Below are 27,277 nucleotides of genomic sequence, written 5' to 3'. Positions count from 1 at the left end.
AAATTTTCCTTATACGAGTCACCTCCATAGTTTGGGGATAGCCCCTGTTCCATCGGCCTTGTGCCTCTTAGGTTTTAAGAAGTTTCATTTTGGAGTGCAAGTACACGCCTCCATTCATTTTTGTATTTTGGGCCATTTACTTAAACCATTCTTTTTCTACTAAGGCCCAGTAGGTTGGGTACGAGATACCCCCGCTTCATTTGATGTAAGTTGTGCCTTGAGGGCAATTAAGTGATAAATCTGGTATGGCCTGGTAATAGGCGTGAAAAATTGAGAGCGGGCCAGATGTTTTCTATGTGGTAAAAGTGCCTCTAGGAGGCCTGATATGGTTTTTGGAGGAAATGCTCCTTGAATGAAGGGGTTTTCTGCCCTTTGGACAAATGTGTACCTTGGTAAAGTTGGGCAAGTAGCTCAAGGATTGTAAAAATTTGGGGCTCGAAGCCCAGAACTTGTAAAGACCCCTAAACTTGTGCTTTCGTGCTCTTGTTTGTAAAATTATACCTTGTACCTGATCTTTCATTGTTATTTCACCTAGTGAAAATTTGTTAAATCGTGTTATCTATTGAAAATATAACCTTCAGTAAAATTTTAAGTTTAGTTTCGTATTGTGGATAGCCCCATTCCAGCCCGCACCTTCTTTCACCTCTGCATTCCACGGGTATCCCCGTAACAATTATTATCAGAGCATAAAACTTAGCAAACCAACCACAACAATCGAAAGATTAATTAAGAACAAGACTCTCGATTCCTGTAAGAACGTAGGGAAGGTCTGAAAAGTGAAAGACCTCCTCAGCCTCGCAAACTGCAGGAGTCGGAAAAGAACTCTTGCCTACCACAAGAAAGGAGGATAGAACAATTTCTGACAATACCAGACGAATTTCGAACACCGTGTCACACATCTCGTAAGTTGTGAGACCCTACTATAGCCGTGCACAAGAAGGAAACAACGGCCCATCAGGCTTGGACTATCGACAGCCAAGGGTAAGATAGCGGGCTCAAACCCGGCAGAGGTAGCCAGATTTTTGAAGGGCGGTAAAAAGTCTTTTTCTTTAGTTTTGGCTTTCGGTGTTAACGACCATTTAGCCAGTTACAACTTTGTATGTTTCTGATTATGAATTTTGAATTGACAATTTTTGTATGTTTCTGATTATTAATGATGAATCGACTTTGATGGATTGAACTTATATATTTAAGACGAATACAAACACCCAGCCCCCGAACCGGAGAAATTAACAAGACGAAGTTAAAATCCCCGACCCGGCCGTGAATCGAACCTGGGACCACAGTGACCAAAGGCCAGCACGTTAACCATTTAGCCATGGAGACGGAAAAAAGTGAAATCGACACTGTCCACCTCTGTGGTGTAGTGGTTAGTGTCATTAGCTGCAACCCCCGGAGGCCCGGGTTCGATTTACGGCTCTGCCAAAATTGGTACGAGGGCTGGAAAGGGATGTACTCAGCCTCGGGAGGTCAACTGAGTAGAGGGGGATTCGATTCCCTCCTCAGCCATCCTAGAAGTGGTTTTCCGTCGTTTTCCACATATCCTCCAGGCAAATATCGGGATGGTACTTAACTTAAGACCACGGCCGCTTCCTTCCCTCTTCCTTGTCTGTTCCTTCCAATGTTCCCACCCCCCACAAGGCCCCTGTTCAGCATAGCAGGTGAGGCCGCCTGGGCGAGGTACTGATCACTCTCCCCAGTTGTATCTCCCGACCCAATGTCTCACGCTCCAGGACACTGCCCTTGAGGCGGTAGAGGTGAGATCCATCGCTGAGTCCGAGGGAAAAAACCAACCCTGGAGGGTAAACAGATTAAGAAAGAAAGAAAGAAACAAACAAAGAAAGAATTCGACCCTCCATGTCGTACGATGTCGGCATGTAAAAGATCTCTGGTGACACGTTTGGTGTTTACCCGACAAAATTCATTAAATCTCAGCCAGAGACGCCCAAGAGAGATTCGATTCACTCTGCTATCTAGTAGACCTAGAGTAAAACGGAACGTCGAAATTGACGAGCAGACGGCGTCAAATTATGATGGTGCACACGGGGGTTGAGGACATATTATTATTATTATTATTATTATTATTATTATTATTATTATTATTATTATTATTATTATTATTATTATTATTATTATTTATATTATTAGACTGTCTTAACAAACTTTGGGATTGTTGACCAAATAAGAACTAAGAAGAGGTAAGTTGCTCACCCGGCTTACCTGGCGTCCTTGATTAGCTCCATATCGGACCCCGTACACTCGTAATTGTCTATGTAGTCGTGTTGAGTGATGTCCGGTTTGTTGCAGTCCACGTCCGGGAGACACACATTGAGGAAATGCGGCCTCAATCGGCCAAGCGTGTACTTGGCGCTGTCTACTAATAATTTGGTCACAGCAGCACCAAACAAGAACACCGACACTGCGTGACACCACCGTCTGATCCACAAGGGAACAGCCCATTTGAAGAATGTCTTGGAACGACGACGTTCCGGGTCAATTCGATACACAACCAGTTCCGACATTGTAATCTGGAAAATATAGAAGTTTGTAATAAATAATAATTGTTCTTCCTTGAATCCCACTGATTCACAGGCAATTCAAATTGATCTAAGAAAAAACTACACTAAACTAGGATCCAATTCTTACAGAATATAAATTTAAATACAGGTGTAAGAGAAAGTTACACCGAAAACAAGAGGAGTGCATAGGAAGTGTATTTGCTACGATATGGTGCAGCTGTCAACGTTCTGTTACTGCCCAGAAGGAGAATATTTTCAGATTTTTCTTTACGTCATAATCATACATAATCAGTTCGTGTACTTGTGATTCATTCTATTATTCTGATCTTCGTCCAGGTGTGTTATGTTCGTCACTGGAGTGACGACTCACAAGCAAGCCATTGTACTGGGGTGCGTGTTCTTACCTATTGTAATGTGTTTTAGAACGTACCACCATAGTACTTTCAGTCTGTCCGAAAAATTAAAAAAGAATTATCGTGGCACAGCATTCCCTTTCGTCCTGTTTAACAACCCGTACTCATTACTGTCAGTGTTCTGAAAAATAAAATGTCGCTATTTAGCCAAGAAAAGTATGGTAAAATCATACTTTTGATGTTGTCATGCACCACACTGTTTTTCAACCTTACAGCAATACGACAATTCGTACAGAGGTTCTTCCAAAGGTTGCCAAGAGTAGTGATAAAACAGCAGATAATATAGTGTTGTACTCTAGTGCTGTTACGGCAGATAGCAGAGTAGGGAGTAAGGTGAAAATATCACGTATTTATTTGAAACAGGGTCGATCTGTTGTTCCAGCTTTAATGTTCATGGAACTCAACCTTTTTATGTACATCAGGTGGCCCGCGATCGCCGTTCTTTCTACATATAAATGTCCCGCATGCACAAGTGATGAATGGGATGCCTACTAACTGATTTTCACAGGGGCGCTACTACCAGCAGGCAGGTTACGTCGGAATATGAAGAGATAACAACCGGTCAGTCGCTCGCAGCTTGTTCCTCAGCGCTACCCGTCTAATAAAACTCCTTGCATTAGTAGACCTCGTTTACGACCGCATAATACTAGACTGGTGTATGATACGGCAGCATTACATTTGCTGTCTGGATATCGGCAATCGATAGTGTGATCAGCAACGACGAATACACAGGCATCATTTCAATCTATGGAGAATCTGGTTGGACTGCAGCCGAAGCTGGCAGACGGTATGCACAGGAGTTTCGAAACAGACGCCTGTCTTCTACACACGTAATTCGCTGAACAGTATAATTTTTTGTTTCTTACAAACAACTCTTTTATAGACTGGAATGTCTGCATGTGTATAAATTAATAAGTTATTACATTTTCTTTGCTGCATCCTTGGCGTATTTACAAATGCACCCAGTTATGGAACGTGTGCAGTAAAATGACTCCTATTTGTTTCATAACATCCGAAATAGAGCACGTTGTAGCGCCCCTTCGAAAACAAGTGATTAGGCATCCCATCCACCCCTAGAGCATGCGGGACAATTATAAGTAGAAAGTGTGGCGCTCCCGGGTCGCTTGGTATATTCAGGGCTATCCAAATGAAACTCTTTTATTGAATTCTGTAATGGTTTATTGTTTGGAACACATGAACATACAAGAAGTAAAGAGTGACGTATAGGTGATATATCTGCCTAAATATAGCCACCTTGTAGACATGATAATACGCTTTTCGTCTTTTGCCGTCTCAGAAAACAAGGTGAATTTCTTTACGTTTCGCAAAGAACTTTGCTGCCGGTCTTCAGACAAAATTGTCGTCTGTTCACAAGGAAGGCTTCACGGCGAAAGCCCAAAAGGTTACTATGATGCCTACAATTATTACGGACCGTGATGTAGTGGTGGTGATTATTGTTTTAAGACAACCATCAATCTAAATATAAGTTAAAACTATTTGTACAATAACACGATTTGGTCTTGCTTTGTTTTGTTTAAGTTGGATGGTTTTTAAACACTCAAATCGGGCAGACGGCAGTGATGGGAGTGGTTTGTTTATTATTTTGTAGAGGAGAGTCGTATAATATGGGGAACAATTTTTTTTGCAGTATAACTTTTTACCGAACCGTTATGCAATATAAATAAATATGGTTTGAAACTTCATATAATTAGCCAAGATTCTCGATATTTTTAATCATAAATTGTTGATGTCTTCACGTCAAAATTGTTTCTTTCAAAATGTTGCATTGGCGGGTAATATGGAATAGTAGGGTAAATACAGTAATATGTAAAATAAAATACAAGTTTAAGAATTTCTTTCAATTACATTTAAGGAACATTCTTACAGGCGAACGTATAAAAAATCGAAGGAATAAAATTGATAATTAACTTAAATGATAATCTATATACACTAATTATTCAAATGTCCGCCTCTGTGGTGTAGTGGTCAGTGTGATTAGCTGCCATCCCCGGAGGCCCGGGTTCTATTCCCGGCTCTCCCACGAAATTTGAAAAGTGGTACGAGGGCTGGAACGTGGTCCACTCAGCCTCGGGAAGTCAACTGAACTGAGGCGGGATCGATTCCCACCTCAAGAATTTCTTACCAGTTGTTGGTTCTGTCTAGCCGTATGAATGTAGAGAACTACACATTATTTGGTAGATATGAATTTTTACCAGGAAGTAAGATTACGGCGATCATATGTAGTACAGTCATCAAGTTCTGAGACTGACCGTATGATGGCGCTATGGTGCATTATATCGCATAGGTGGCGCCGTGGTATGGCACCATGTCAGTCTCTCGCCCTGCAAGAGACAAATGAGTGCATACACTGGAAGCAGACGTACGGTCGTTGTTGTGACGGTGATTTGAATGCGCCCGTCGGACCTTGACATGTCACAGTTTGAGCAACGGGCAAACATCAAGTTCTGCCACAGATTAGGCAAAGCCGCTGCCGAAACGTTTGAAATGATGCAGCAGGTTTACGGTGAGGACGCATTGAGTCGCAGTGTTGTGTTTAGGTGGCACCGACGTTTTGTGCAAGGACGGGACAGTTTGGAAGATGATGTGCGTACTGGTCGACCACAAACAGTTTGAACGGAACACGAGATCCAGAAAGTTGCAACGTTGGTGCGTGCTAGCCGTTACCAATCGGTAGACGATCTCGCAGCAGCAATAGGGGTCAGTCATGGTACTTGCCAAAATATTCTGACGGATGACCTCAACATGTCTTGTGTTACCCAGCACGGTGTGCCACGAATCCTGTCGCAGGACCAACGTGATGATCGCATGACGGGTTGTGGTGACCTCATCAGTAGTGCTGACGATGATCCGACGTTTCTCAATCAGATTATAACTGGAGACGAAACACGGTGTTTCCTTTCAGCGGTGCTTCCAGCAGTTGTGGCAACGTTGGCAAACGTGCATTACGGCCAACGGCGACTATTTTGAGGGTGGATGTGGTTCTGTGTAGGTGTGTACGCCGGGTAATGCGGCATCGCGTGCAACATACAGAGTCGTGTGGGTGTCTATCCTCCAGGCGTCAAGTCTCAGAACTTAATGACTGTACTACGTATATCTGACAGGTGTATTTATCAGAGGGTGCGGCTTGTACGTAGATACAGCTTTCTTGAGCCGAATTCTGATCATATTTCTCGAGATAATACAGTATCTTTCTTTATACAATCTCCTTTACGTCGCACCGACACAGATAGGTCTTATGGTGATGATGGAATAGGAAAGGGACAGAAGTGAGAAGCAAGCAACCGCGGCCTTTAAATAAGGTACAACCGCAGCATTTGCCTGGTGTAAAAATCGGAAACACGGAAAACCATATTCAGGGCTGCCGACAATGGGGTTCGAAACTAACACAATGTCCTCTATCCAAGAGTTTACGGCATAATAATAGCAGACGTGATTAGAGCTCTGCTGAGAAGCACAATTTGCCTCCCTCAGACGGCAATAACAGTCGGCGCAGAAAGTATGTGGGGTCGAGTTTCAACGCTAATAAAATTTGAACCAGTCCAAAAATCTAAAATATAATAACCAAATCGTAAATCTTGTTTTAGTGTGCGTTCTTTGGTGGTATTTGTATATTTTTATTATGTTTCTTGTGATAGTTATATTAGGCGGAATGCAAAAAGTACCTCTTTTCTTGCCCGTTTTTTGTAAACAATTTTGTAGTACCATTACATGAAAACGCACTGTCCGATCTTCATGAAAACATACTAGAAACGTTGAATTGTAATTCCTCAAACTACGACTACTATCGTGGTCATTTACAGGAGTCTTTGGATGGTGAGAGGGGTTTAGAATCCCATCTGGTATCGGTAAACGTGTAATAATACTACAGATAGGTAGTGAAAATGGCTTTTTGTAAGGGGCGGAACTCTGCTTCTTAGGAAAGAAAGGGACTGGAGACTATCACAAGGAGATGAATTCTCGGCATTTTGAGGAATGGTCTCGCAGGATTTTAATGAAACTCCCACCGAAGTCGGTTATTGTGATTGATCAGGCACCTTACCATACGATGCTTGGCCCGGAAACAAAAAAAACCAACGACGGCTTGACGGAAGACTAACATTATTTCCTGGATAGAGAAAAGGAACATTTCTTTGCCACCCGATCCCTCTAACTTCAATATATTGACAAAAGCCGTCCTGATTGATCGCGCTAAGACTTATTTTGGAATTCCGCAAAAGAGACTCGACCAAATTACGAAAGAATTGCTCCATGATGCTGAATTGGTGTGGTTGCCTGTCGCGCACTGCGAGTTAAATGCCATAGAACTCATTTGGATTTACGTGGAAAAAAAAATTGGAAGTGTTAATATGGCACAAAAAAAAAAGAAAAGCAACCGTGGAAAGAGATCTGGGGTAAACATCGAAAAAAGCTTTGTAGCACTCGTAACTCAACTTCGGTAATGTCACTTATCACTCTCCTAATTCCATATGCCAGAGCCTAGGTAGTTTATAGATTGTTCCTGTAGAGTTTTCGTCTGAGATGTTTCCACATACGAACAACATACGTACTGAGACGGGAACATTTTTTCCGCCTATCTTCAAGTATCTCTTGTGCATGTGCATGTGCAAGGATTTCCTTTGTTTAAGGTGGTGGTGGTGGTGGTGATTATTGTTTTAAGAGGAAGTACAACTAGGCAACCATCCTCCTTTGTTTAAGGCGGAACCCGTTGCGTGCAAGGGAAAACTTCACGATGTGGAAAAACTACTTCAGGAACATTATGGGAATGACTGGAGAAAAGAATCCAATTTGTTTTGGTACCGCCAGCTAATCGAGATTTCTTGTTGGGAAAGAGGACCTTAATGCTGAGGATGAACAGTCAGAACTATGCGGCTGCTTTGAATTTGAAAAAGCCGTACACATTTAATCAGCGAGTTCCTTTGTACTTTGGTTTTCGCTACCAAATTAGACATTGCAAATTCAGCAAAACAAAATATAAAAATTAAATAAAATCAGAAATCCAACATAGTGTTTTATAAATTGTGAAAGCGTTTTTGAGACAAAAATAATTTGCTTGTTATGGGATGTATTATTTTCTTAAGAAATTATATTGTTTTCTCCTTGAGTACATAATATTTCGTGAAAAAACTTCACATCTCTACCCTTGTATTTCAAAACTTACCGGTAATATATCCACATTTTTATTTCAGAAGTTAATAAATCCAGATTATTTCTGTAAATATCATTGGAATAAAATCTAATGATTTCCTCGTATTTACATATACGAATATACTGATAAGATACTATTATTTGGGTTTTTGATCAAAGTTATCAAGGTAGAAGTTCAAGTGTTATAAGTTTTTTCGTTCTCCTGTAAAAAATATAAAAGTGGAGATATTAAGTTTTGAAAGTTAGCTCCTCGATTATTTCTTCGCTCCGCAAGCACTAGCAGCATTGCCAAGGCAATAGAACTACTGTACGGAGTAAATTGCAGTTAATATGTTTGGTACGACCCTTCACCATTTTTAAGTTATGAAATGTTTAAATAATTTGTTTTTAAGTCGGTTAATGAGTATAATATCATTTGAGTCAAATTCTTTCGCAACCTCTCCTCATGCGTTTTCAACCACAAGTTTATCTGCATAATCTACTGACTGACAGTTGCATAATCATGGGCACCTCTTACTGGTTCCACTAATTATATTCAATATCTCAAAGAAGAATAAACGCACAGTATTATATATGTTCCTCACAGATACAATTTTCTCAAAAACAAATAAACCTATAGAAATGACGTTTATTAACGCTATCCACAAGGTTTGTATCTCCATGGAAGAGTCTGTAGATGCAGAGTGGGTCTCGGCCCATGGGTGGCTACGGCTGGTCCGTGGTCCAACAGCTCTGCACTCTGACCGGTCTACAGAGCAGAGGAGGGATGGCCACGGCTCTACCGTGGCTCTACGCTTCTGCATTCGGGAGACGGGACAGGGCTGGACCTCAAGGCTGGCTCCAACCGTCGGCTGTCCTGAGAATGGTTTTCCGTGGTTTTCCATTCTCCTGCACTAAGGCGAATGCCGGGACAGTTCTGCATAGGCCACGGCCGCCAACCCCCTCACCTTCTCCGAGCATCTCCTTCACCGTAACAAATCTCCCGGCCAGAGAGACGGCGTCACCGTCTAAGAGGCCCGCCTCCCCCTTCATGGGAGGAATGAAAACGTTTTTATTAGTAGTAGTCCATGGAAGATGAATTATATTCTGTTAATAATAATTAAAATTAAGTTGATAACATGATAACATATTAATTTCGAGAATTTTGAGTGACTATATAAAACTTTTTTCCTGATAATTCAGACATGCTGAATGGAGATTTTAAGACTGCAATACAAATAAGCCTGTATCAGCTACTAAATGAAGGTCGCCTTCCAACTGACACGTACAATTGCATCATGGACGGTCTCGCAACAGTTGCGTCCAGGCAGAAATGCAGTCACCTCGGTGGACGAAGTTCATTCCAAACATAGATATCTAACTGGTTTGCAACTAAAGATGATACTTTTACTAATCAAGTTGTAATAGAGTTGCGCCAGGGTACGAGAGACCTTACTCTCGCAAAGCGAACGCATAGAGAGCGCTTCTTTGTTTCACTGTTGCAGATCCCTTAACCAAGAACTTTCACTTACTTTGAATTCGATTACTATAAATAAATAAATAAATAAATAAATAAATAAATAAATAAATAAATAAATAAAAAATCAGTCAGCCAATAAATAAATAAATAAATAAATAAATAAATAAATAAATTAATTAAACCACTGAAATTTCAACGGCTGTTATGCTAGCATACAGATAATGACTTATTAATCTAACCACACATGACATGAGAATACAAATCAAAGTGGTTAGTTGTGTAAGTGTTACAGAGTAATAGAAAATACTGTCAACGCACGGGGAACTAAAGCAGACAGTCCATAACATGCTAAGAATAATAACAAAGCAACAGAGGGATAACCGAGTAACCGTTATTTACCGGTACGTTAAAGAGCCTCTCTTAATGGCAAACGGTTCAAACGGCGTTTGTTATCACGGATAAACGCTGAAGGGATATTAAACAACATAAGGTTTACCATAGTATTAGTAATAAGAACACATAATTCTTTTTTCACAGGAAATGTTTTACCGCAACTAATATTGCACGAAAACTTGGAACATTATCCCTAACAAGGTAGTCGAGTCAAATCAAATTCAAGTAGAGAGAGAACGTTGTTTTGTTTTCTCATTTAATTAGTAATCATGAGCAGGACACATTCAATGAGTATAATTTACAGAACTCATGTGAAATTACAAAAGACTCTTTCTGGGATCCACAGTCTGTTTCCAGTAGGAGAAAGATATCGTAATGAATACAGTCACGTAAGGAGGCAACTGCGCTTCAGATCCATTCAGTGCTCTAATTAAGTTAATGAGGAAATGTGTGTTGAAACAACAAGAAACCAAGAAAGCTGCTCTGTCGGCCAAATTAATCAAGTTGCCGGTAATTTACTCTTGAACTTGGCAATATACTAATGATACTCCTTTATTCATTAAGAACACTGTCAGCATAGCCTTATCTCAACACTAAACATATTAACAAGGTAGATACCTACTAATGTTTATATGAAACTTGTAAATGACGTGAATAGTAAGTGAACGATATTTGAATGGCATTTATTTGCCTAAGATCTCTTGAAATGCCATCCGTCGGAATTGTTGCCGTAAAATATTTCTAACGTACTGGAAGCCAACGATATGGAGTTGGCAGATTTTAAATGTACTCAAATGCCACTGACATCAGTAGGGAAAGGATCTGTTGTGTTGGGAACAGAAGCACAACTACTGACCAGTGGCCCCGATTCTACAGACTCTCACAGAGACATACTCTCAGGTGAAAGATCTTAAGTGAGCTTTCGGAAACGTTTGCGATAAAAACAGGTCTGAGTCAGGAGGATTGCTCTCTATCCCCCCATACTTATTATTTTGGATAAAGTTGTCAGAGAATGTTGGAAAGAAATGACCTCCAAAACGGATTACGGGTTGGTTACAAAAACACGAATCACATTTGATCGTCTGGCCTTCGCTGGCAGTGTTGCTCCTTGCCGAAAACCTTCAAGCTGCAGTGAAACATACTGAACTACAGCAAAACAATAGCTGCTACGACTGGCCTAAGGATCAGCTTCGGAAAAACAATTTATATGGACTCGGATAAGAGATAACTTAATCACAAGATTGAAATGGCGTATGGAGTTGTACAGAGGACATCCAAATTTAAATACCTGGGTCAGATTCTTGCCTCCAGTGACAATGAAAAGGAAGCGCTGATAAAAGTGTCAACGAAAACAGAAATATTTTTTCACAGTGCTTACAAAGCTAGATCTGTCTTCTTCCACCAAAAACAGAGGTACTACCGTACAGTAGTTCGACCAGTGCCTCTACGCCGTAACCTCGGAAGATGTTAGGACCCAGAAAAGTGCCAGAAAGATTTACCTTCCACCTGAGGACCACCAAAGAAATACACTGCCGGAAAGAAATTAGTACACCCTCTTAGAGTTTTCCAATTCACTAAGGATTTATTGTTGAAACAGTGCATATGGAGTACATGAAATTATTACATTCACAGATCAATAGCTCATGCGGTACTGAGGTACCAGGTGTTCATCCATGCCGAAACACCCATATTTGTACGTGGTGTATCCTCCACAGGCGGCAATGCAGGCGCTGATTCTGGCATATGTTCGATCATACAGATGGCGAATACTGTCTTGGAATACACGCCTGTTCGACCTGTTCACGTAGTTCTGCAAGACTTGTGGGTTGACGAGTCGCACGTGCCAGTTGTAGTCCTATCATATCCCACACGTGCTCTATGGGAGACAGGTCCGGAGATCGTGCTGGCCAGGGAAGTTGCTGCACGCTTTGTAGAGCACGTTCAGTTGCACGCTCAGTGTGTGGGCGAGCATTATCCTGTTGGAACAACACATCACCTTCCTGTTGTAAGAATGGCAAAAGAACGGGTCTTACAACATTCTGCACGTACCAAGCGCTGGACAGCGTTCCGTCCACAAACACCAAAGGTGAACGAGAGTTGTAGCTTATCGCAGTGCGTCTTGGACGAATGCACTCTACGAGAAAGCGCTCGCTAGGTCTACGTCGTATGAGCAAACGATCATCACTTGCGTGCAGGCAGAATCTGCTTTCATCGCTGAAGACCACGACCCGCCATTCCATCTTCCAAGTGATCCTCTGACGGCACCAGTCGAGTCGTGCACCTCGATGCTGTGGCATGAGTGGAAGGCGGGCTAGAGGTGTGCGTGCCCGTAGTCCCACTGCTAGTAAACGGTTGGCAACAATTCCTGTGCTGTGGTAGCTGTACGATCTGCCACTGCTCCCCTTACAATACGACGATCTTGGCGGACGTCTGTGCTGCGTTGACGTCCAGAACCTCGTCTACGGGTGTGAGAATGTTCACGTGACCATTGCAACCAACATCGTTGCACAACTGATGCAGCAAGTCCAACTTTTGTGGCAATTCTCCGAAAGAACCATCGCGCCACTGTCAAACTCGCGCAGTTGGCTGTAGGAAGCACGGGTGCATCTCCAAGGCATGGCGCGCGTTTGCTTCACACGTTTACATCAGACTGTAAACATTCCCTATACAAGGGTATACGCAGCTATGTCACTACGCTATCTGTTGGCGGACGACGATGAAACCATTATCAATCAGTACATCTACTATCCCCCAGGTGGCATCTGCCGTCATCGGATCAAAATCGATGTCATCTTTCCAGATGTACTACTGTATTTTTCCGGTAGTGTATATGTGAAGATCGCAAAGATCATCGCCACAAGGAGAAATGAGAGATTGACTATTTCTGAACAACTAAAGAGGATGCCTAGAGGAATTGACATCGTAGGTGACGGAACACCAGTGCTCCTGTACGCATTTCCGCTCCAGAAATGGATTTCCTTTTGGTTCCATTTTAGTTGCCTTTCACTACCGACAGGGGATACCATAGATGTATTCTACCATTCTAAATTACGATGTACTGTATACAAAAAGCATATCGACGGCCTAGTTCTAATACCACGTATCTGACAATGCTCTTTCTACCCTGTTTATACTGGAGGAGTGCGTAAAACCGTCATGCAAACATACATTCCTTTACACATTAGCATAGGAAAATGAACACAAAGAAAACTGTTTTGATGGACTGCATATCCGTATGTGGCTGGGAGACGTGACCAGTCTTAAGGAAAAATTAGCGGATAGGAAGAGCATTGTCAGATACGTGGTATCAGAAATAAGCCATCGATATTACATTTATGTTATGACATGCTGAGATCTGATGAAGGATTCATGAATTCGGAGGCCAGCAGATTTGAACTTCAACTCTACCATATTTGTAACGGATTTCCGTTTCATCATTGTCTATGGATTTGCACTGAAGTATCCTATTCAAATGGCCGGCATTTCATAATAAATGTGAGATGAAATCAATATTCTAAACTATCCTCTTTCAAATGTGACGTATATGTTAGATGTTACTCAGCAGAAGAAGGCAGTTAGGTATGAGTCATCATCAGAGGCATTTATTCGTCAAAAGAATATAAATATGTCTTGTGGAAAATCAAATGTTTCTTCTCAAGTGGCTGGTTAGTCCAATTCGAGACCCAGAATGAAACGGCGTATGGCTTTTAGTGCTGGGAGTGTCCGAGGCCACGTTCGGCTCGCCAGGTGCAGGTCTTTTGATTTGACTCTCGTAGGCGACCTGCGCGTCGTGATGAAGAAATGATGATGAAGACGACACATACACCCAGCCACCGTGCCAGTGAAATTAACCAATGATGGTAAAAATTCCAGACCCTGCCGGGAATCGCACCTGGTACCCCTGTGACCAAAGGCCAGCACGCTAACCATTTAGCCATGGAGACGGACTGAGACCCACAGACTCGATTACAGTGATAGTAGACACTAGTTGTTGCAGCAGAGGATCGTAAAAGAGCACCATTCTTCGTTCTTAATCCTGCGATTCCATCTTTCAGATTCTAATCTCCTTCTATGTTGTTCAAAACTGTCAACTCCATCATATAAGACTTGGCGCCATTTTGACTAATCATCATCATCATCATCATCATCTGTTTACCCTCTAGGTTCGGCTTTTCCCTTGGACTCAGCGAGGGATCCCACCTCTACCGCCTCAAGGGCAGTGTCCTGGAGCTTCAGACTCTTGGTCGGGGGATACAACTGGGGAGAATGACCAGTACCTCGCCCAGGCGGCCTCACCTGCTATGCTGAACAGGAGCCTTGTGGAGGGATGGGAAGATTGGAAGGGATAGACAAGGAAGAGGGAAGGAAGCGGCCGTGGCCTTAAGTTAGGTACCATACCGGCATTCGCCTGGAGGAGAAGTGGGAAACCACGGAAAACCACTTCCAGGATGGCTGAGGTGGGAATCGAACCCACCTCTACTCAGTTGACCTCCCGAGGCTGAGTGGACCCCGTTCCAGCCCTCGTACCACTTTTCAAATTTTCGTGGCAGAGCCGGAAATCGAACCCGGACCTCCGGGGGTGGCAGCTAATCACGCTAACCACTACACCACAGAGGCGGACCATTTTGACTAATCATTGGTTATAGTTTCCCAGTTGACAGTATCAATTTTAAGCTTCTTCAGATTACATATAAAGCGTTTTAGCTGCCCTCCATGATTGCGCAGGCCATTCTTTAGTTGGAAATACATCGATATTTTCCGATATTATGAGCTCTACTATCAATAGTAATCGATAGTTTTCAAAAAGTGGAACGAATCATATCATTATGCATGAAAATAGGACATTCACTGAACACAATCCACACAAAAAAAAAAAAAAAAAAAAAATTCAGTAGAAATTGCAACTATTTCATGCTATGTAATTTCTGAAATTCAAATCGGAATCACTCATAAATCTATTTAGTGGCACGTCCGAGACATTCTCGAGCTGCACGCGCTTGCCCATAACTTGACCCCCCGAGAAATTCTCGTTCAGCTGCAGTGTTTATTTTGCGATCGCCCGATATTTTCTCGGGTATAGTAATATCTGCGGAATTTTTTTTTTTTTACAGCCTTCTGAACGGATGGCAGGAGAGTTTTCGTGAAGCCTTTGGCCTAAAATTTGCCTTATCTTCTCTCGCCTACAAGTTATACAATCTCTGACTCAGCTGAGACGGTAAACAGCAATGGCGAGCGCGAAACGGAAGAATTTTTTGTCTGATGACAAAATAAGGGACTCCCCTACATCAAAGATGAATCTCTAAATGATATTGGTAATTCTGATTTTTCGCAAGATGACCTGGTATTTCTAATGAATGTGAGGAAGATATTTTGTCGGTGATGGTAGATGCAGCACATACATTCGTGTGGAAAAAAATGTAATCCTGTAAATACTGAACGATTTAATATAATTCCATTTATGGATATTCTGGTGTAGGGGTTCTATTACAGTATTCCACACCCATTGCACTTAGCTAACTTTTCATCCTCACTACGCCTAAACCACTTCCAAACGTCAGGTACCTTCCTTTTGGGCATCTGTATATGAAGTTCACAATGTTAAACCGGTATATTAAAGTTACTACCAAACAGTGAAACATCTGTACAATTCCTGTTAGTGCGAAAAATAAGCCTATAATAGAAAAAAAAAACTATCGTTGACTATCGATAATAGGCAACTGACTATCGATGTCAGACGATAGTGGTCGCTATCGATAGCACCATCGATAGTTTTCCGCCTCTACCTCGAGGATATTGACATTCTTGATAGTATCTCTACAGATATTTTAGGCGTCTTCTATAAGTAGTCCAAGTCTCGCAGCCGTAGGTAAGTGTTGGATATATTTATTGAAGGAATCAACGACTTCCCGCAATTACGGGTTGCAACAATGGACAAAGTAAACCATATCAGGATACAGAATGTTTTATCATAGCCTATATAAATATAGCAGTAAGATGGATTTTATTAGATTTCAGGATGTGTACAGATCCACGTATGGTGGTGGTAATTATTCTTTAAATGCAATGCGGACATAGAGCTTTGTTTTAACACTTATATCATGATTTTCAATAACTCCTTTTAGGAGACGGCCAAAATTGGAACTAGTGCATCTTAAACGATACTGGATTTCTGCATCAATGTTTGTAAAGGTATGGCTAATGGCATATTGACAAACATGCGGTGTATTCCACCCAGTTGATTTGGACCCGCAGGGATGATTGCGCGTTGAAAAGATGTTCATCTATGTATTTGTCTAATTTAACATTGCTGTACTGGCGGATGAAAAGTGCATAGTTCGAAGTAAAACGACGTTGGAATTGATATCTCTGTTATTAAAAATTCCCTGGAAAAGAGGAGAGTACGTTTTATATTTTCATTTAAACTCTTTGGGCGACTGTCTACAAAAATATGTCGGCTTCATCAGAATCAGAATCGGCCCCGCGGTGTAGGGGGAGCTTTCCTGCCTCTTACCCGGAGGCCCCGGGTTCGATTCCCGGCCAGGCCACAGGTTTTTACCTGGATCTGAGGATTGATTCGAGGTCCACTCAGCCTGCGTGATTACGATTGAGGAGCTGTCTGACGGTGAGATAGCGGCCCCGGTCTCGAGAGCCAAGATTACAGCCGAGAGGATTCGTCGTGCTGACTACACGCCACCTCGTAATCTGTAGACCTTCGGGCTGTGTAGCGGTCGCTTGGTAGGCCACGGCCCTTCAAGGGCTGTTGCGCCATGGGGTTTGGTTTATCGGTAGTTATTAATTAATTAAACATTCTGTAGATTGTATATAAATACACCTATCTGCTAATAGTTAATACCAGAAAATAAAAAATAAAAAGAAAAGAGTAAGGCGGCTACTGCGTTCGTAAAAGAGATAAGAAAAGGGAATCTCAAGACACGTGAAGGGTTCGTACGTTTAGAGCTGCTAGAAGAGAAAATCATCATAACGTTACATGATTAATTGCAGTGTCTGAGACGGCTGGCAAACAGCTAAAATATTAAACCTCAAGATAAAAATCGACACACTAGCGGTCCCAAGCATGCTATAGCAATGAAATTAATAAATAATTAAGTCATCCCCATAGCCCCTCAAAATTCCTCAAAAAGTAATTCCTCCCCTAAAATTTCCCCTGACTATTGTATCCCCTCAACGTTCCCTCTGGGACGAGTAAATCCCCCTAAATTTAGGGGTAAAACCCCTCAGTTGGCAACACTAAGTCCAGTCGACTGGGCTTGTGTGTAAAGAGTAGATTCGGGCCGTGTCCAACTTTTTTTTTTTTTTTTTTTTTTGCTAGTTGCTTTACGTCGCACCGACACAGATAGGTCTTATGGCGACGATGGGAAGGGAAGGGCTGGGAGTGGGAAGGAAGCGGCCGTGGCCTTAATTAAGGTACAGCCCCAGCATTTGCCTGATGTGAAAATGGGAAACCACGGAAAACCATCCTCAGGGCTGCCGGTAGTGGGGTTCGAACCTACTATCTCCCGAATAATGGATACTGTCCAACATTTAAGGTGACATAAAAGATGACTGAAAGATTGAAGATGGGGGTGCAAGAAGGCAAGTGAAGAGCAGACAGTTAAATTTGTGCAACTCTAAGAAGCAGAAGAAGTTGTGTGGAACGTTAGACTCTACTGTATTTACAATAACAAAGGTGCTAGGAACTCAGCATTAGTAAGGATTGCGGATAGAAGGACTCCTGGCGTGGACGTTGATTGTGAACATTGCAAGTTCTATGAATTGAAAGTTCTATGAAGATAGGCACACAACTTCAAAGAATGTTTATTAACCGACAATTCAGTGGTTTGACTTCACTGACAGATTCTTTAATGGAGTATTTTTTTTTAAATTTCGTGTGGCTACTTCTAGCCGGGTGCAGTTCTTGTAACGCAGACCCTCCGATTAGGGTGGGCCGCATCTGGCAAGTGTAGGTGTGTTATTGTGGTGGAGGATGGTGTTATGTGTGGTGTGTGAGTTGCAGAGATGTTGGGGACTGCACAAACACCCAGTCCCCGAGCCAAGAGATTTAACCATTTAAGGTTAAAATCTCCGACCCGGCCAGGAATCGAACCTGGGACCCTCTGGACCAAAGGCCAGCGCGCTAACCATTTAGCCAGAGAGCCGGACTAATGGAGTAATGATCGGAATAGATAGCAGTGGGTATCGGGTGATATTTTAAAAATGTGCTTTCATTCTCATCAAAGTCACGTCTAAAATTTAGTGAGGCGCGTAATACATTGCGCCATTGAAACCACTCCTGCGTCTACATTCTTCTTTTCCTTCTTGTTTTACAAACATTAATAAGTTAATAACCAACTCGACGATAAATACAGTGTGTAACAATAGTGTACGGCCAAATTTTCAGGACACATTTCTCACACGTACAGGTCCTACCAAAAGTTTAAGGACACCTGCATATTTCATGAACACTTTTGGTCTTATGCATACGATTTTCTACAGGGAACTAGTACATATTTAGAGGAACATTTGTTGAAATTTTTATTAAAATATCATTTTGATTGATGTTAAAAAAATTTGTGTTTATAATAATTGGAAAGAAAATAGCTACTATGTAGGCATAATACTTGAGGAGATCTGGAGAGTACAATATGGGACTACATTAATAACTTTCGTTATGGAGAAACACAGACTCTTTAAGAATATTTATAACTGTAACAGAGCAACAGAATATATTCCCGTTAAAAAATCCTCCCATTTTATAGCTCACAATACAACCGCAGAAAGCGGCCATAAAACAAACATTCCTTGGCTTTGGCTCGACATGAGACCCCTCAAGCTATCGAGATCGTTTGTGCGTTAGAAAAAAAAATGCCACGTTGTAAAGGGATTCATACTACAGCGTAACACACAAACGATTTCGGTACCTTGAGGGATCTCCTGTCCATCCAAGGTCAAGGAATGCTTGTTTTATGACCACTTTCTGTGGTTCTGTTGCGAGCTATAAACCGGGGATTATTTTTAATGCAAAGATACTCTGTTGCTCTATTTCAATTATAAATATTCTACTGGTATCATTGCTTCTACACGTCCGACTCGTTGGCTGAATGGTCAGCGTATTGGCCTTCGGTTCAGACGGTCCCGGGTTCGATTCCCGGCTGGTTCGGGGATTTTAACCTTAATTGGGTAATTCCAATGGCCCGGGGGCTGGGTGTTTGTGCTGTCCCCAACATCCCTGCAACCCACACATAAAACTATCCTCTACCACATTAACACGCAGTTATCTACACATGGCAGATACCGCCCACCCTCATCGGAGGGTCTGCCTTACAAGGCCTGCACTCGGTTAGAAATAGCCACACGAAATTATTATTATTTATTTATTTATTTATTTATTTATTTATTTATTTATTATTTCTACATAACAAAAAATATTAACGTAATCCCCATATAGTACTGTCCATATCTCCTCAAGTATAAAAAATGGCTCTTTTATTTCCAACTATTACAAACAAATAAACCTAGTAAATTCAAAACAAAGAGTGATATTTTAATGAAAATTTCAGCAAATGTTAATCTAAATATTTACTTCTTTTTTTGCAAGTAGCCTTACGTCGCACCGACACAGATAGCTCTTATGGCGACGATGGGATAGGAAAGGAGTTGGAAGGAAGCGGCCGTGGCCCTAATTAAGGTACAGCCCGAGCATTTGCCTGGTGTGAAAATGGGAAACCACGGAAAACCATCTTCAGGGCTGCCAACAGTTGTATTCGAACCCACTATCTCCCGAATGCAAGCTCACAGTCGCGCGCCCTAAATGTTTACTAGATCTTTGTAAAAAGTCGTATGTCTGAGACCAAATGTTTAAGGACAGGAATCGTGTTCATGAAATATACAGGTCCTTAAACTTTTGGTAGGACCTGTAGAAGAGTAAGTATGTTATATGGACATGAGTCAGGAAACGCTTTATTTCCATCTTATAACACATTTTCTACAACTCTGCATAGTGCATTAACAATGGGGAAGCTGTTTTTGTATAAGTTGTTTTAAGTCTACCGACACAGATAGGCTTTATGGCGACGATAGGATAGGAAAGGACTAGGAGTGGGAAAGAAGCGGCCGTGGCCTTAATTAAGGTACAGCCCCAGCATTTGCCTGGTGTGAAAATGGGAAATCACGGAAAACTATCTTCAGGGCTGCCGACAGTGGGATTTGAACCAACTATCTCCCGAATACTGGATACTGGCCGCACTTAAGAGACTGCAGCTACCGAGCTCGGACATGGGGAGAAACAGGAAAAGAAACTCTTTCTTACATGAAATGTCGAAAATGCCTAATACTGGCTTTACGTCCCACTAACTACTTTTACGATTTTCCGAAGCCCGGGTTCGATTCCCGGCTCTGCCACGAAATTTGGAAAGTGTTATGAGGGCTGGAACGGGGTCCACTCAGCCTCGGGAGGTCAATTGAGTAGAGGTGGGTTCGATTCTCACCTCAGCCATCCTCGAAGTGGTTTTCCGTGGTTTTCCACTTCTCCTCCAGGCTAATGCCGGGATGGTGCCTAACTTAAGGCCACGGCCGCTTCCTTCCCTCTTCCTTGTTTATCCCTTCCAGTCTTCCCATCCCCTCACAAGGCCTCTGTTCAGCATAGCAGGTGAGGCCGCCTGGGAGATGTACTGGTCCTCCGACCCAAAGTCTCATGCTCAGGACACTGCCCTTGAGGCGGTAGACGTGGGATCCCTCGCATAGTCCGAGGGAGAAACCAACCCTGGAGGGTAAATAGATAAAGATTAAGAAAGAAAGAAAGATAAATGTATGTATCCACTAACTGACTATATTCGTTCAATTCACTACTTGTTGGCCAGGCTTAATGGATATTAATATGGAGATAGCCATCCTCATTATTTTTAATAATCCGTCTGGTCCTTTACGAATGGCGATGAACATAGTTAAGTGCCCAATGGGCTGATTACCTGGATGTTAGGTCCTTTAAAACAACAGCCATCATCATCATTATCATCAGCATCATCATCATCTTACGTTCTCGTCTAGTACGTTAGCCTTTTGCGATCTATGCTGGACATGTTCTGAATTTATGATCTCATATGCTCGTTTGTGCCGCCTGTTGCCATTTCTTGATGGATGCAGTATTTTTGTATCCATCTCTTAGCACAGGCCAGAGCAAAGTGTAGCTTCCACCGATGTCCTAGTTTCATCCATGGCTGTGACAATATGGAAGTTGCTGGGGTGTAGGTGATACTGAGTAATGACATTCAGAGCACACAAGCAGTGTGTCTGAGTGTTATGAAAGGTGTTGCTCATAGGGTCAGTCGTGCTGCAGTGGCACCTTCCGGTCCAGTGAGGAAAGCAATGGCAAACTACCTCACTCCTCATCTTGCCTAGTACGCCTCATTTGGGCTCTGCCATTGGTTTTTGTGGTTTTCCTATAACTGCATAGCCTTTGGTGGTGCTATTTGAGGATCCAACCAGCCTCTGGGCTGATGACCTAACAGACAGACATGCTCGGTTGTATAGGAACTCTCCGGACATTTATGTTTATTATAGGAACAGCACGCATTGAAGCCGGCATTTGAGCTTTAAGGAATTTTTGGGCGATATCATAATCAATATTTATTTTTCCCTTCAAGACGAGAAGCGACAGAGCAGAATGCCACACTTCATGTAATTGCACACTCAGAGTATTACAACGGACTCTGTTGAGTGCAGAAATAGAATAAAGAAAAATGAAGAGAAACTCACTAAAAAACCATTCCTATGAAATTAGACTTATATCGAAGGTTTTAAAAAAATGTACAGTACAGAGAGTATAAATGAATGAAAACAGGATACCTATAAATTTTTCATTTCCACCATTTATGTAATCAAATCACGTAATTTAACTCGACTCTGAGATTAGTACCAAAACTTTTCAACATTATCAATAATGGGAATACCCCAATACTTTTCCAGAAAAACGTATACGAGTAGAGTTTTATAATCTTCCAAGTTCACTCTACTGTTTACGGGTTGGAGTCAGCAAGATCGGATTTGTTGATGCTTGTTATTTAAAGGGGCCTAAAAGCTAGGTGATCGGTGTAAGATTTTGCGCAGTCGGTTGACATTTGGAGCTGCTCAGTGTATTTAGTGGTACGTTAAAGAATCCCTTTTCATTTAAAAATTCGGTACTCTAATCTTAAAATCGGTCTGGGCCGATCACCGTCGATGTTAGGCCCCTTTAAACAACAAGCATCATCATCATCATCATCATCAAATCGGTTGTAAACGTATCTATCGTTGGGTTCGAATCCCACCGTCAGCAGCTCTGAAGAAGGTTCTCGATATTTTCCCGTTTTCACACCTGCCAAAGTCTTGGACTGTGCCTTAAGGCCAAGACCGCTACCTTCGCAATCCTAGCTCTTTCCCATCCTTGCTTCACCAAAAATCTTCGATGTATTAATGCGACAATAAACCACTGAAAATCCACAGCCTCTTTCCAGTCATTCGACCACGTCAGGAAAGGAATGAATGGAGGAACTGTGACGGCTGCCGAAGCCTGTCGCACTCCTCTGGGACAATGATTAATTAATGACAGATGAAATGATATTGGAGAGTGTTGCTGGAATGAAATATGACAGGGAAAACCGGAGTACCCGGAGAAAAGCCTGTCCCGTCTACGCTTTGTCCAGCACAAATCTTACATGGAGTAAAAAGAAAATGTACATAGTTAAATAATCCCTTTTCAGCGCAAAAGTTTGGCACTTTACTCTTAAAATCGACTGCAGTAAAAGGAACGTATCTATCTATTTCTTCTTCTTCCTGCCCTTTCCCAATTACCCGGAGTCGCTCGGTAATACACGTGTATTAAGCCCAATTTTACGGTCAGATGCCGTCCTGACGTTAACCAAACGTAGAGGGATGTATTTAATGAAACTTATCCAGGCTAAAGATTAATAGGATTTATTTTATTTGAAAACTCGGATTTGAAAACTATGTCATAAGGAAGCAGAGAACATGAAACTATAAAATGCTTCACTTCATATGGATTTTACAGAAAAATGCTATTTTATAAAAAACATAGACATTTAATTTGTAACAATTTAGATCTGTCAGCCTCTGTGGTGGAGTGGTTAGTGTGATTAGCTGCCACCCCCCGGAGGCCCGGGTTCGATTCCCGGCTCTGCCACGAAATTTGAAAAGTGGTACGAGGGCTGGAACGGGGTCCACTCAGCCTCGGGAGGTTAACTGAGTAGAGGTGGGTTCGATTCCCACTTCAGCCATCCTGGAAGTGGTTTTCCGTGGTTACCCACTTCTCTTCCAGACAAATGCCGGAATGGTACCTAACTTAAGGCCACGGCCGCTTCCTTCCCTCTTCCTTGTCTATCCCTTCCAATCTTCCCATCCCCCATCAAGTCCCCGGTTCAGCATAGCAGGTGAGGCCGCCTGGGCGAGGTACTGGTCATTCTCCCCAGTTGTATCCCCAAACCCAATGTCTCATACTCCAGGACACTGCCCTTGAGGCGGTAGAGGTGGGATCCTTCGCTGAGTCCGAGGGGAAAAACCAACCCTGGAGGGTAAACAGAAAGAAAGAAACAATTTAGATCTTCTATCCATTGAGTTCATGATTCTGATATACATAAATAGCTGGAGTGAATACAAATGAAAGCTTTGTTTCTTTCTTTCTTTTTTTTTTTTTTTTTTTTTTTTTGTAGTTTTGCTTTACGTCTCACCGACACGGATATGTCTTATGGCGACGATAGGAGAGGAAAGGCCTAGGAATGGGAAGGAAGCGGCCATGGCCTTAATTAAGGTACAGCCCCAGCATTTGTCTGATGTGAAAATGGGGAAACCACGGAAAACCATCTTCAGGGCTGCCGACAGTGGGGTTCGAACCCACTATCTGCCGGATGCGAGCTCACAGCTGCGCGCTCCTAACCGCACGGCCAACTCGCCCGGTAAAATGTATATGAATAGGCCTAAGTATTATTTATTCGTAGAGATGCCATAACATAGCTTTTCTTAGGGTTCTATGTCCAGGAATGAGCTTTCTTTCCTGAAACAACTTCCTGGAGCGAAATTTGTCCCAAATTTATACTTTCAATTTTGAACATCAATAACTTTACACATAAAAGTCAAAATCCGAAACCGCCGCAAAGGCCAAGCACAATACAGTAGTCGTATTACTTTTTTGTATTTTAATGCATATAAAAGTTCAGTCTAGCTATTAATACTGTTCGTACATATAGCTACAATATAATGTACAACGTTCTGTAACATTGTCTTCCAGAGTATTTATAATGGTATTTGTCCCATTTGTCCCTCCTGAAATGTATTACCTATATTTTATTCTAATTCATTATGTGCTATTTCACACAGTTTAAGTATTACATGCCTCTTTAATTACGAATCCTTCCAACGTAGCATTCGATTGCTGCCATTGTAGCCCAGGCGTTCTGGAACGCGGCGTCTACAGCTCCTAAAAGGAAGGAAAATGTGTCCTTAGAAAGGGATCAGTTATTCCGTAACGCAATGAAGGAGTGCATTAAATAGTTGTGCATTTTCTACAAACAAGAAGATACGTTGCGAACAGGAATAATTCCCTTTCCCATTTTCAAAAACAACAATTATTTTGTACAAAATCCTAACAGGATCCCAAATAGAAAATATAATCAAGAAACATGCCAGTCAGTGTTAGTCAAGAAATTTTATTTTGGGTATTATCTATTGGTCGGTTTGGATTTTAAATGGCCAACACTACCAATGTAGGTGGAAGATTTGAATTTACAAAACCTCAGTTAAACCAAACCCCATGGCGTTGCAGCCCTAATGTGCCTTGGCCTACCAAGCGACCGCTGCTCAGCCTGAAGGTCTGCAGTTTACGAGGTGACGCGAGGCCAACACGATGAATACTCTGGGCCGTTATTCTTGGCTTTCTAGACTGGGACCACTATTTCACCGTCAGATAATTCTCACGTAGGCCTGAGTGGACCTCGAGCCAGCCTTCAGATCCTGGCCGGGAATCAAACCCGAGATCTCGGGGTAAGAGGCAGGCTCGCTACCCATAGACCATGGGGCCGGTGAAACCTGAACTAACCGTTCCTGCAGCCTGTCAGTGTCAGAGTCTTTGTCTTAACTACTTTTTCCACTTGTTTGGTTCAAACAGAAAAGCACACCGCGTGACGTCGGATAAGAACCTGAAGAACTTCCTGCTGGTAGGAGGAGCACCGTTTCCCTTAGCAAGCCGAAAACACGATCATGGCGCGCTAACGAATGTCACTTTTGCCGTCTCTCCCCAGAGTGCAGTGATTATGTGGGTCTCGCAGAGTGTGTTTCTATTGTTTCTTTTGCTGTGGTTGGCCATCAGATGCCAGGCCTAGAATTTCTCGACGCAAAAGTAAAATCAAAACTCGCTCTGTAAAGTCTGACGTCAATCCAAGGAAAACAATATTTTACACGTGTGTGTAATGCTGAGAAATGATCAGCTAGAAACTGATTAAATGGAATATGTGACTGAATACTTTTCATATAAATTGCTCCAATTATGTTAAATTGACTGTAGCATAATTTGGTATTCTCTCTAGTTACGAAGCATTTAAAATATTGTAGTTTCAACATTCTTTTGTGTCAAATAATGGAAAAAGCTGCTCAATAAGCCTCTGACTAGCACGACTGTGCTGGTACCTTCACGGCGGAGTTCTCGAGTTGGTTTCGAAGCCAAACTCGTTTGGTTCCCGTAAATTTCCGTTCTTGAATTTACATACAGCTACAATATAATGTAGAAACATAACATTGGGTCTTGGAATTATATCGAAAAATGATAATAATCGTCATATTAGATAGTTTCCCTTATATTGCTGCAGGCAGCCAATTTCTACCTGCATTTTTGGGTAGAATTTTCAAGTTCATCAGAACGTACTACTTATTGTTATTAGTATTTTCACAGAAAATTGAACACACAGTTTTCCGCTCTATACATCAATATATTGCAACTGACAGATGCCCTCAAGATAATCCAGTGTAACACTTACATCAAATTAAGGACAAAAAAAATAAAAACAGGTTCATTAAACAATTATTGCAAAAGAAGAATTAATTTTAATACTGTACAGCATTTTTCACCATACCTACAGACCATAATCTGTGAAAAATGGGTAGGAAAATGTGCACTGAATGACTAAAAGAAGACAGTATAACTAGATATTCATTTTCAAAACGTGTCTGTTTTAAAATTTTTACTATCCACGACTTCCTAATTTATAGACTTTAGTTAATTTTAATGTATACTTTTACCTAGAAACTGGACAATTAATGTTGATACTGCACACCATTTTAACCATACCTACTGCAATAGCAGGGTAGGAAAATGTTGCTTACTTGGAAACCAACGCCTGTACTGACCGCTCAACAATTTGGCAACCAATACTATTGAGATGAACAACAAATATGTTCATGAAAAATGAGACAATTATTTCAACCTAGAACTCGGTATCAACATTTCTGCGTAGGGTAGTTGGCAGGTGGCTAGTTCATCATCTTGTCTTTCCAGAAATGATGTTATTGTTCGTCCCATCTTGTCCTGCTCTAACATGCCACAAGTCCCTCCATATCCCAATCTCAATGTATCTATCTGTTCTACCATTACATCTTGCACTCTATCAAGTCTGTTAGAAGCGATTCGGTAAGGCCCTAGCCGACCAGCAACTGAAAATTTACACCCATGACTGATTCTTGAGTTGAATCAGCTTTATTTCTTCTCAATTGTATCTTTCGGTTTGCCTCTCTTCGTACTACATTTTCCAACGCTCTAGATCCTCACTCATCGAGCATAAAAAGAGATTTCTATTAAAGAATTCTTCCCAAAACTCCGAGAAAGAAAAATACATGTTCTCTGAACAATATAAATTAGTCCATTCCTCATCAGAACTAAACTCACCATCGGACTCGTTATAATGTTTGTGATAATAACGACACTGAAAAATTACAGAACGGTGTTTATTCAGAACCCACCTACGAGCAACTCCTCTATCACAAATACAGTACTCCTCCGCTTCAAATAGAAGTTTTCCAGTTACAAAAATTTGAGATATACTCCGAAAATCAAAGAAATCAGTACTACTTTCCCATTACTTCTTTAATCTTATTTAAAACTATATCTAGACCAGGGCCTCTCAAACGCCCAAAATCTCACGCGTGCAAATCGAGGCGCAAGAGCTTCGTGCACTGTACATCGGTCGCGCTCGGCTTCGCTCGGACCAACGCTTCGTCTCTGGGCTACTCGGCTAAGCTCGGCTCAACTCGCCTCAATTCGGCTCGGATTTGGAGCGCTACGCAGCAAGTGA

At 41.8% G+C, this 27,277-nt stretch overlaps 1 protein-coding gene across 3 annotated transcripts in view; it reads right to left on the bottom strand.

Annotated features, from left to right (window-relative positions):
* Nucleotides 1-27,277, bottom strand: part of LOC136873821 (putative phosphatidate phosphatase) — a 337,454-nt gene that overhangs the window by 91,958 nt on the left and 218,219 nt on the right. For all 3 annotated transcript variants that reach the window (XM_067147078.2, XM_067147080.2, XM_067147079.2), the window contains exon 3: nt 2,221-2,528. In XM_067147078.2, coding sequence (XP_067003179.1) covers nt 2,221-2,528 — 308 coding nt within the window. The remainder of the gene's footprint in view (nt 1-2,220; nt 2,529-27,277) is intronic.

Source organism: Anabrus simplex, chromosome 5, assembly GCF_040414725.1.
Source record: "Anabrus simplex isolate iqAnaSimp1 chromosome 5, ASM4041472v1, whole genome shotgun sequence".
In the NCBI taxonomy this organism is placed as follows: domain Eukaryota; kingdom Metazoa; phylum Arthropoda; class Insecta; order Orthoptera; family Tettigoniidae; genus Anabrus; species Anabrus simplex.
Note: the sequence above shows the minus strand (reverse complement) of the source record. Positions and strands in the feature narration are given on the sequence as shown.